This window comes from Diorhabda sublineata, chromosome 5, assembly GCF_026230105.1.
Source record: "Diorhabda sublineata isolate icDioSubl1.1 chromosome 5, icDioSubl1.1, whole genome shotgun sequence".
NCBI lineage: Eukaryota > Metazoa > Arthropoda > Insecta > Coleoptera > Chrysomelidae > Diorhabda > Diorhabda sublineata.
This window is the reverse complement of record NC_079478.1, coordinates 15,792,546-15,805,230: the sequence shown is the minus strand read 5'-3', so window position 1 is coordinate 15,805,230 and position 12,685 is coordinate 15,792,546. Positions and strand designations below refer to the sequence as shown.

At 31.4% G+C, this 12,685-nt stretch overlaps 1 protein-coding gene across 1 annotated transcript in view; it reads right to left on the bottom strand.

Moving 5' to 3' along the window:
• Positions 1 to 282: 282 nt before the first annotated feature.
• LOC130444312 (uncharacterized) overlaps positions 283 to 12,685 on the bottom strand; it is a 90,106-nt gene continuing 77,703 nt past the window's right edge. The window contains exon 2 of the mRNA XM_056779390.1: positions 283 to 7,187. Within this exon, the coding sequence (XP_056635368.1) occupies positions 5,477 to 7,171 (1,695 nt within the window). The 5' untranslated portion in view covers positions 7,172 to 7,187 and the 3' untranslated portion in view covers positions 283 to 5,476. The remainder of the gene's footprint in view (positions 7,188 to 12,685) is intronic.

The following is a 12,685-nucleotide window of genomic DNA, read 5'->3' as shown; positions in this document are numbered from 1 at the left end:
TGCGATGGTGGTAAATTAGATTAGGTTAGGTTAGGGTAGATTAGGTTAGGTTAGGATGGGTTAGGTTAAGTTAGGTTAAGTCAGCTTCATTTTTTAATTAAATATTCCGTCATGAGTTGGCAAATTATAGCAGAAGTTAAATTTTTATGGCGGGTATTAAAACTAGAGTTGGCGCACACTCAAAAATGGAACAGTCGTCTGGCAAGTTTTCTTTTTATCTGATAATACTTACACAAATTATTCTTAAGGGACTGCTATAGTGGAGGAGAATAAAACAAACCATTCGACACGAAATATAATATTGAATAAAGTTTTTACATATTTACAATTACGTAATATATAATATACAAGAATAACTATACATTTTCAAATCTCCATTCTTATATAATTATGTAATCTCTAACATGTTAACCTTGCACATTTGAACATTCATGTTAAATACCTATGAGTTTTATTGACATTTAAGAGCTTTTTAAAATCAAACATATATGTCATATAATTCTATTTTTATTATACAAACTAATTGAAAATTCATCCTACGTGAAGAAAATATTTGTGAAATTACGTAATGTAAAAATGTTTACTTACTGTAATTCTATGATACTAGTTTGTGTATTTTGTGTTTTATAAAAAAGCATCGAGTTATGTAATATGATGCAGAATAAACGTTTAGATTACATCAAATGAGTGGATTATTCCCTATAGTCGACCCATGACGGATCAAATTTTTTTACGTTTATTGGAAATATCATTGTAACAGTAGTGGAGCTATCTACTAGTGAAAATTCAACTCTACAGCTTCGGTAGATTGAAAGAATATTTTATGGTTTTTGTAGGTCAGAATCATTTTTTTAAAAAGGTGTAAAACTTTTTAGAGTCGTTGCTTTCAACTGTTTGTTTGTATTGGTTAAATTAGTTACCTCACTGACCATTACGGTAATAAGAGGACGTGGAAAATGTTACTACAGAACGTGATAAAAAATATTTGAATCCCACTGAAATTAATATACAAAGGCTAATAAGAAAGTAATTAGTAATTATTCAATGTCTCAACAAACTGAAACATGTATTTGCTACCAGTATTTTCGATATTAAAATTATTGTAGTTAAAAAAAATTATTAGCATGCGTGTGAAGTGAATAGAAATAATGTAATTCAAAAATATCCGAACCAGCTTGCACGAAATTGTAAAATTGTAAATAAAGCTAGGCCACCACAGAGTTGGAAAAGATTGTCCTAGAATGAAGAAAGCTGAGCGAACGGAGGCAACTTAGATATTTCTGTACACCTGCATTCTCTAATAAATTGAATCTTAACAGTTAATGAGACAAACGTGTCAGATGAATTGCGAGACATAACGACACTCCATAGAAAGGATGCTCAAGCTCCCTACTATTTTCTAAATAAAAATACAATAATTTGCCAGATATCAAATCTGTTGATCTTGTGGGTAATTCATACCTGAGTATGTTATTGATCATATTCATCAACATCGTCATCATAATATGACTTCCACGGAAAAATATTTCACAAAATTTGTGGGTTCACATTCTAAGACAAAATCCAAGCGTCGATAGTTATGAGATTTTGCAGATTGATTTAGATAGAATTCAATTAGGCAAAAGTAAATGAGTAACTTCAATCTCACTGGATTTAGTTGAATCTTATGAGGCAACTTAGTTTTTCTAATCACCTTCATTGGCTGATAGATCGAATCGGAACAGTTAACGAGACAAACGTGTACAACTGAATTGTGAGATAGATGCTAGATAGAAAGGATGCTTAAGATCACTACTTTTTTCTTGATAAAACTGCAGGTTAATCTAACAGTATATTCTACTTGCTATATATCAAATCTGGTGATCTTGTTGGTAATTCAGTCCTGAGTATTTTATTGATCATATTCATCAACATCATAATCGTCATAATATGGCATTCATGGAAGAATATTTTACAAAATTTGTAGGCTCACATTATAAAACAAAACCCAAGCATCGATATTTATGAGATATTGCAGATTTATTCAGATAGAATTCAGTACATATCAAAATAAGTAAAAGTAAATGAGTAACTGTCGCTTGATTTCGTTAAATCTCATGAGGCTCGTGCCGTTTGAACCTTATATCAGTATACGGTACTGGAAGAATGTGGCAATTGAAAGGAATCAATTATGGCGTTGTCTTTTAGAATGATCACTTGATGCTTCAAATTAATTTTCTCGAATGTGGTGTCAAAATAATTTCGGAATAGTACTGTCAAACTTAGCAGCTATAGGAGAGCAGTTCTAATTAACTGCCGAAGAAAGTTTTTGCATTGTAAATTCCGAAGTTACAAGGTAAACCATTCCCGAGAAATCCTTAATTGATCATTCGCCTAATGATTTGCACTTATTTGCGAGAATAAAGAGCTGATTAACATCACGTTGTTTTGAAGACGACAACGAGCTGCAGTTGCCCGTCACGAGATCTTAGGAGGTAGAATTCATTGATGAAGGATGGTACATCGTTATGTTGTTATTTATATACTTCTTTATTCAATTTCAAAATATTCGCTTTCTGTATATTCCTCTCATATTGATCGGAAGAAAATGCAATACTAATAGCATCTACTATTTTTATACAATAACAACAATTTTTGGTTTCAAAATGCTCTCAAACTTCTAAATATATTTAACATCGACTATGGTACATTGATGTTAGTTTACACTAGGTACAAGTTGTTGTTATTAGTTATCTCACAAATTTCATGTGTGTCCAGTATTATTAAATATCAAGCACTTAGTTCTCATTTATTATCTGACCAGAATAAAAATTTGTATATTATTTCGATTTATTAACAAATTAATTTGTCTCTTAAGACCAATATATACTATACTCAGTACTACATTAAATTGTACCTATATATCGGAAGTATTTTCAACCGTTTCTAACCACAAAAACTTTTTAATATTAGTAATATCCCGTTTTACACATAAAAATATAAGGGACCCTCATTTTCTTATTGGCTTTATGTTTTTTAAGTCGTCGAGCTGAGACTCCATATTCCTTTTCATGTGTTTATGTCCTTTTTATTTTAGTATTCTCCAGAGTTTTTTCTTTATTTAATCCTCTATGGGGTAAATCCATTGCTTCCCTTAGTTTACTTCCTCAATTATTATCTTTAACAATTATTGACGTTTGCCCTGATTTAATCGATTTAATTTAGCCCATTTCAATTTCTTCTATTTTAGCTTTGTGCTTTCCACGAATTACCAAATTCTTTGTTTCATATATTATTTTAGGAAGAAATATGTATTATTTTTTGTGCGAAAATGTATTTGTTTGTCGCTTATGCTCGTTTTATATATTGGTACGGTATAATCTTGTTGATTTATTAGCCCTCATTCATTCTAAACGGTTATACCACACGAAACATATCGGGTTTTGTTCGATAACAGCTTACATTGATATATATTCCAAAGTAAAGTATATGATGATTTATTAAAACTATATCAAATAAAGAGAAAGACTAGTATTTATCAATTCACTTTATGACGGTATTGATCTGATTCAACTATATGTTTAATCGTTCTCAATAAACTTGGTGGTTGAAACTACAGACTTTCAGTCCCGCGGCAAGGTTCAATTGTATTTTTGTACGTTTCAATTTTTATTTTTAAACAAATAAAAATTAAAGTAGTTAATACAAAATGATGATAAAAACAAATACAGCTTCTACATTCATGTAAATCTAATAAAACATGTTTTATGAGATTTACATTGGGCTAGTCACACAAATTTTATGAACTACCAGTATATTGAGACTGAAGAATTTTTATTGGAAATTATTTGGGTGACAAATTATTCATTATTCACGTGAGGATATCACGTGAGGAATTTAAATTTTAGATTCTCAATAATGTATTTTCTTGTATTCTACTAAGTTGATTATAACTACAGAATTTATAGAGAGATCTTGATTTGGAGCAAGTAAAAGCAAAAACAACAAGAAAAGACTGGTTTGACTAATATAATTTCCTCCATCAATCTGGTTTAATTCATATAAAATGAAACCTATTATTTTTGGGTTTTCCTCATTTGCACCGGATTCTTTGCTACGACCATCAATTTTTGTCAAATTTAAGAAGTGGGTTACTAATTTTAATCGGTTGTCCTCATTATTAGTTTTGAATTAACCTACAATCAAGCATGAAGACTGCAAAGTTGGCTATTAACAAGGATATTCTTGTTTTGTCCACTGCGTTTCCAAACAGATCAACAGATGACACTCCAAACCACTGACGTGGGTTGTGCAACCATGAATACAGTCTACTTTCTGGTCCTCTCTTACTATCCACTTTCCCTTCAACAACTGCAAAATATGGTATTTATTGTTTTTTAGTATGTCGCCGTTTTTTCACTGTATGTATGTCAAACTGGAATATGAACATTTTGCAACATAGTCTCGACTAACATCTGAACAGTTGTCAAGTTTTGGTACTAGATTTTTGTTACCATCCTCAAAAAATTTTGCTGCCTGATCGTTTAACAGTTTGTTCTAAATTGATATAATTGGAAGCTCATGTTATTAAGTCAAGGTTGTATGCGGTATGAACCAGTACTTTCGAAGTTGCGTCTTTTTGCCATTTTCGTGGTTGTGTGGGAGAGTTTGAATGATGCCAAAAACTGAATTTTGGTACGCAATTCATATTGCATCGCCAGATAAAATATTAGTATCCTTGTGCTAGCAATACAAAAAGGAAAAAAGGGCTATGTTCAAATGTGCTAAACATATCTGCCAAAAATTCACATCTAAAAACATTCTATAGAATGTCTCTATTTACTTCAAATGATGATAAAATTTGATTTTTATTGGCATCTAGAATAATATATTACTGATAAATCAAAACTTCGATAGTAATATCTATTAAAACAGTCATTACAATTGAAAATGACCTAAAATAAAGTCGATTCAACAGAAAAAACTTATAATTAAAGTTCTACGAATTAAGAAATGGAAGGAAAAATAATGTATATTATAAACGATAACTTTTCAGGTCTACATATAAGTTCATCAATATGGTGAACTTTGCTGGGAAACTGCTGCTGTTGGTTGTGTTTACGAGTATTACATAAAAAATTAAACATTGATAGCTAATTCTTTTTATATTTCAAATATGGCATCATCTGTAGGAGACAACAACTAGGAAATTTTATATTATTCTTCAACAGGAATTATTCATGTAACTTTGATCAGTTTCGTAGCAGTGCACTACTATTGAGCTAGTGCAAATACGTGACGTTATCATGTTACATACGCTAAATATGTGGCAGTTTTAATCTGCCTAATTTAAATCAGGTTCAAGTGGAAGCATATATTTATGGCTTTTAATGTTAATATTTGCGGTATGATGAAATAAAAATGTCTTTATATTCAATTCTAGCTGAATTCTTTTTATACCCTTAAGAATATTCATCAATAATTTGCAAAAAACTACTCATACAACTTGTACCGTAGTGTAGGCACTAAAAGTTACCTTTTTATCATTTTTCTTCTTATTATTTTCATCTTTATTGACTTTGATTACACTTTTCAAATTATTATCTTTATTTACTATGACATTTCTGTCACTAACGCTCCATTTTCCATCTACTTTATCAGTTCCCTCGTCCGCAAACTCTCTTAGTTTAGGACTTAGCCCAAAAAGTCGATTGTTAATATTTTGAGCATATTTTTCACCTCTCAAATAATTGGATAAAGATAGGTTTGGACTGTGCGCTGAAAAATGAGCATCCCCTCTTTCTATTAAATTGGTAGTGTAAGATGGAGGGTAATCTTGAGTTGTATCTATGTACCGGTAAGCCATAGGTATGAAGTTTCTGGTTTCTGATCTACTTCTTGGTTTTTTCAACAATCTCGGCATTGAATTGGTCCATCCATCAAAAACTTTTCCTCGATTTGATGTACTGTCTAATTTTTTCGATTCATACTTGAGTATCTCCTTCTCTTTAGGCCTTAGAATAGAAGTTATACTCGGTTTTCCCAATATGTTGAAATTCTGTAATTTCTTAGGATGCGGTTCGTTTAGGGAACTTTTTATAATCAGCCTATTTTTATCTAAATTTTTAACTGGATCGAAGCTCACGCTCACTCTCACAAATTGGCCGCTATAAATATCTTGTTTTTCTTGAATAATAGGTGGTTGAGGAGCTCTACCTTTCCTTCGACGCTGTGGTCGTTTAGGTGGTTCCAAAAGATCTTCCGCACTATTCCAAACCTTCTTCAATTTTGTTTCATCTTTGACTAGATTTGATTTACTGTTGTCTAAATGTAAGATGTTCTCTATAGAATTGGACTTGGTCACTATTTTAGCTTTTGGACCTAGCTTCGAATTAATAGTGTTGTATTTAATGTCGTTGATTAGTTGACTTTCTACTCTTTGTCTTGAATTCACATCTTTGAACTTATTTTTTGACACGTTCTCAATTATATTCACTGGAGTAGTAACATCATCTATGCCGGTATGTACTTCTTGCTTCAATGTTCTGTTTTCTGCTTCTCTTGTAATTTCTATATGAGTTACTCCATTCTGATCAGTTCTCTGAAGTAAATTAAACCGAGTGTTCAAATTAGTCCCATAAGCTTTTTGATTTGCCACCGCTTTCAAAGTCGTAAAATTTGTATAAAAATTTTTCAGATGTCCAACATTATCAAAAGCAAATACTAACGCTTCATTTTTAATAACAAAAATCAGTATATTGGTGCATTTGACATCAGTGTAACATATGCAATCGACTAGATTAAAACTTTCTTTTTCCAACAACTCTTGCTTCTTTGCTTGTGGTTCGAAAACCTTGGCATCTGGTGTTTCGATATCAGAATCACTACTTGAGGAGCCGTTGGCAGAATCAGTCTCAGTATTCGGTTTGCTTTCGCCCTCCGTTAATTTTTCTGTGGTAAAACTATCGTTGTCACTAGATACTATGGATAAACTATCTATATCGGATTCGAATCCTTCATCTGGTGACGTTGAATTTATTTTTCTATCCGGTTTGGATAGTAGAATTAAATTCAAATGGCAATTATTGAGCTGCAGGTCGTATTCTAGTAGAGGCGGGGACTTTCTTTGTGCCTTTTCTACTAGTGTTGACAGGGATGTAGTGAAGACTTCTCGTAGAAGTAGGACTGGCATTTTGCGATAGCATTATCTGAAACAAACAGAAATCTTATTAGCTTCATTATCAAAAGTTAGTTTTGTGAATTTTCAATAAATATATAAACAAATCCATCTGTTAATAACATAGCATTCTATTGATACGTAATATGATAAAGCTGTTGAAATAATTCACATTTTCAATTCAACCAATTTTTACAGACTATTTGAATATAAATCAACCAAATACTATAGTCGAAAATCTCTCCGCAATTAACAAAAATATTTACAAGATACCTTGGATGATGCGACAAAACAGGATAATATTTGAAATGATTACAAAGAAAGAGAATTTGTCCATAGAATGCTCACTGATCTAAGGAATATAAAAATAATCTGAAATTTTTTTATCCACCTGATATAAATCAGCGGTTCTCTTCATTCTCAGACTTTTCATTCTTAGACTGAGGTAAGAAGGTCAATACATGTTAATAAGAATTGACAACTTCATATTTCAACTATTTGAGGTGCTTCAGTGATTTAGTAGTATGCAATATTTTTTAGAATATACGGTGTCATTTGAATTCTGATCTAGGTTTAGTTTTGTCACAAAGCTCTAAATCTAATTTGCTAAGAATTTACTAGGTGTGATGTGCCAAGCTGGTCTATGGAAGAGAGTTGTTTTCAATAGGTCCCGTAGATCCTTAGGCACTACATTGCAGTTGTCCTTAAAAAGGTTGAGTTCGTAGATGCGAGGACTCGTCGTAGAGTCACCACAGAATGACAGGATCGTCGATTGAGACTATTGGCTCCTAGAGACACATTTAGTACCGACAGAGAAATCCTAATTCATTAGTTTGAAGAGCACGGATGTATGTTGATCAAGTATATTGTCGAATACGAATTTTAAACCTATTACTGTCAACATTGTATTGTTCCTTAAATCTGAATATTGTCGTCGCCGTTTGTTCTGGTGTTGCAAGAAAATACAGTGAGATCAGCAAAGTATTCTTCAGTGACGACTCTCATGCACTATTGTCAGGGAAAGGTCAGGAGGCGACGTGAAAGATGACGGTATCTAGAATTTGATAGGAAGCCTCAAGTCTACAGCACCATGGATGTTTTAGTATGGGGTGCTATTATGATAATAGATTTTCAATGAAGGCAACATAAAAGCCCGCTGCAGTTCAGAAAGTAGTATAAATGTATGTCAATTCATACCTTCAATAAACATACCTTCAATAAACCACACGTTGCCAAAGCTTTCATGGATCCATACCATATCAAATGTTTTCATGGTTACGAATATTGCTGAACTAGTCATCAATTCAAAGAATCTACATGATTATTGAACTTGCAGTATCTTTCCGAGACTTTATGAGCACTCTCTAAAGTTAAAGGGATAGCTTCGAATGAATATCATAAAAAGACATCAATAGATACCAATCAGAATGGTACCTAGCTGCATTAGTAAGGGAATCGCAAGTTTATAACACATTATTGATTCAGCTATTTCAGTAATATGAATAACGAAACTAGAAATCATTCAACATTCAGTATATTTTCCACAAATAAATTATATGTAGCTGTTTAAATATGTTTACAGTCAGTATAAGATCATATTTCCGAGTATCTTACTAAGACTGAATAGTGGAGTAATGTGATACAGACTTATATCTATCGCAAAACATAACTAACAATTGTTTTAATAATCCTGTTCAACTCGCATCCAAAATCTTTACTGGTTCAAGTAATGAAATCAAATTTTCCAATCTATATAAGAAAATGTAAAAGCTTCTTAAATATGTAGATGATGTGAGAAAATATAAACGTTTTGTTATAAAGTGCGTAGTGTGACTGTTTACTGTTATTTAAGTCTCGAGACCAGAGTTTTTTTAATGCACTAATTTGAGATTCAAACAATTGTTCGTACTTTTGTAAGGTGTTTAATTAATGAATAAAGTTGTTTCAAAAAGAATTTTATCAAAAATCTTCAGACTAAAATTGGTTTTGTTATAGAATAGCTTACTCTATATTCAATTGCTAAGCGAGCCTATCCGGGGTTTAAAAACCACGTTCTGTCAGACAGTTTTGTAAACAATTATCTTAGAGATTCTAAGCTCTCTATACCATTTTCAAAGAGCTGCTGCTTTTACAACTACGTTTAAAGTTCAGCTTAGTTATGGTTAATTTTCTTCATAAAGAAATACCATTATACTTGTCTACGCAAGTTTGTACTCCAACAGTATTAATACGGTTCAAAAAAAACTTAATTTACTCATTGCTCCAAAAACTTGAGCGCTGTTAAAAAAATTCTAGCAAACTATAGAATAAAATTAGCTCGATATTAAAGCTGTTGCTTGAAAAAATGGAGTTCAAATAAATATAGGAATGTTTTTGGATATATGTATCCTCAAAAATAGGAATATTATCCGTGTCCATTTCTTACATTTATTCAAATGCTCATAGTTTGAGCAGCTTAAGATGTAATTGTATGATTTATTTTTTCTCAAATTCCGAGAATTAGGTACAGATTTCATATATACCTCCATGATTTATTTTTTCTCAAATATTGCGTTGGATTGCTGATTAACTTGAAACATTTTTCGAGTTTCTTCTGAATTCAAGTTAAGTATTTTATCTCCCTATATTATTTCCAACAAACACCTAATAATTTATTATCATCTTACCCAGACCTTGTATATGAATTCTCATATTTAATTAATATATATTGAACGTGAAAACCCTCAACCGAATCTCCAAATGTTACTTCCTGTCCATTTCTCTTGTGACTATATGGTTTTCCAAATTTAATCTTCCTGCCGCAAACAATTAAACCCAAAAAGCCCCTATCCGGGAAACACACTTGAAGCAACTGGTTTTAATAGATGTTTTAGCCGTTTTTACGTATTTTTTGTAAAGTGAACAACAGGTATGTTTCTCGTTGCACCCTATTTCCTTGTTTGATGCATCAGACCAAAACGAGTGATTTAGCATTCAAGCTAAATAAAAGAAATAATTTCTGACCTAACGTATTATATATTATATTCATTTTGATATCAAATGACGTGTTATAGTAGTTGAGACATTAACAGATCAAAGGGGTTTCATATATAAAACTTAAATTATTAAAAAGTGGATAGGAAATGAAAAATTAATTCAACCCGTTTAGTCATATAATTAATGTTTAATGTAAAACTATGTAGTAATGCAATTCAATCAAATATCTCAAAACATCACATGATAAACATAGTTTAGACATACTTGGTCTTATCAGGACATCAACGTGCCTCCTAGTCTTAATTCTTAAATCTGAAGCGAAGTTGATTTGGTTTTTTTCCAGTTTCTATCATCATTTTCAAGATAATTTATAAAATTGTTAATAAAACGATATGAATTATGACTTTTGACAAATGAGGAAACTGTAATGGGAGTACCATTCTAGATTTCATCTCTATAGAAAATCCAGAGTAAGCACAACATTGTCACCCTTACCTTCAAGTAGGACAGTTTGTAAACTGGTTTCCATTTTCTAAAATATACGTACCAGACCTTATTAGTTTGAATACTATGTTTAACCTTCCACAAAACCTGGCGGATTTTCAATGTTTTAATGGCGAAAATTTGGCATGGCCATAAATAAGAAAGGTACAATTAAGGAAGCAAACATTGTGCACAATGTTATGGTTTACGATTATAAACCAGTTTAAAAAAATCCAATTTTATTAATTTGTAATTTTTTTCACTACATCGTGAGACATTTCTACTTGTCAAGCTACAGTAAGTGACGTGAAAAAGTTTGATTGAGCTTCTTTTCTATATTAACAAAACTATCCATAATTTTCATACTTGTCAATAAAAAAAAAGATTTAATATAATAGAAGTTATTTCCGAGAATTAGGTACAGATTTCATATGCACCTCCTTCCTTACACATTGCCATTTGATCCTAATTTTTTAGTGATTATCTGCAATTTGCTCAATTAACCAAAATATTGAATTTTCTAAGACTAAAGTCTTTTTCACCATCCTTTTTTAGTTGTCTGTAGTTAATAATCAAAACGTAATATTAAACGATACGGGATCCAACTCTGGAGATGCGCTAAACCTACTGCGATCAACATAATTCAAAGGTTTCAATCCAAAACACTAAGAAACCAGGCGGATGCTCTATGGTATGTCAGTAATCATACACTCCACACTGATTTCAACATTTCCTATTCCAAACGAGCTGATAGAAGAACTATCCACTAACGGTTCACGCACGAGAGGACTACGTACAACTTGCTTGGCCCCAAAACCTACTAGAACATTAAAAAAATAGTATATGAGAATTAGCATTAACGAATGCTTCCCTTTTGAGTCAAATACAGTCAACTAATTTACTTAATACTTACATGTGATGTAGATTGTAAATATGCAAAGATGATAATAATGAAAAAAAATATCATATGATTGTGATTATGGCTCACAAAGTTTTATGAGCTACATCTAAAAAAATATTTTATATATTTCCAAAATTCACCTATAACCATTCTTGTTTAAAGCCCGCCTATGGAAAATACCATATGACAAGACATCACCATATTATAACATAACAGAAGAAATGTACGTGACTTGTGGACATATTTTGTTGTTTTTCTTGCAGAAAATATGACATTTATACTAGGATGTCATATTATTGATAAAAATGATATAAATTGTTGTGACATTATGAGCTTTTTGCAAACATTATTTTTAAAAATAGTTTCTCTAGGTGGTGAAATACAAAAGTCATGGAAATATTCTTTACTTCGAAGCGTTTTCCCTCAAAATGCATATAAATTGAAGGATATGAAAATATTTCAATGTACAAGTTTTTGAATAATTAACTTATAAATATTGTTAGATTACTAGAGTAGATTGTGATCCCTCTGAGAGCTACCAAAAAATGTAGAAAATTATTGTTACGTACTAAATCCGTTATTACATATAGATTTAAATATGTGAATTCCAATAGTATTAATTTTACTGACTCTCTCAATAGTAGAAGCCGAATTTTCACTAGTGCTGACACTAACAACAAGATCATAATAACAATCAACCTTTTGGATTGCCAATAAGATGAAAAAATGTCAAGTTCTATTGACTTTTAACAAAATATTGCATTAACCTGAACGTATTATTTTATTCAGATATTTGTTCGGGGAATAGTTTTTCGTAATCTGAAATTACCTCCAGCAGATGGTCAAGAAATACCGGAAACAGTTCTTCAAGTTTTTATGATATCAATCGCAATTTGCGCACTATGTACAGTGTAGATATTGTTAATTGACGATAATATATGATATGTGATAGGTTTTATATCATTCCCTTGAATTATGACATTATAAGTGATTACCTTTATCGGTTATATTACAAGATCACAGATAATATTCGATTTATTTCCATGTCCCGAGAGTACCTTTTGAGAGTTATTTCGAAAAACACCTAGAATAAAGAGATTGATTTGGACTCGTAGGGCGTTTTGGTTTTCACCAAGTGACTGTACTAATATGTGCTGTACCACATCAAT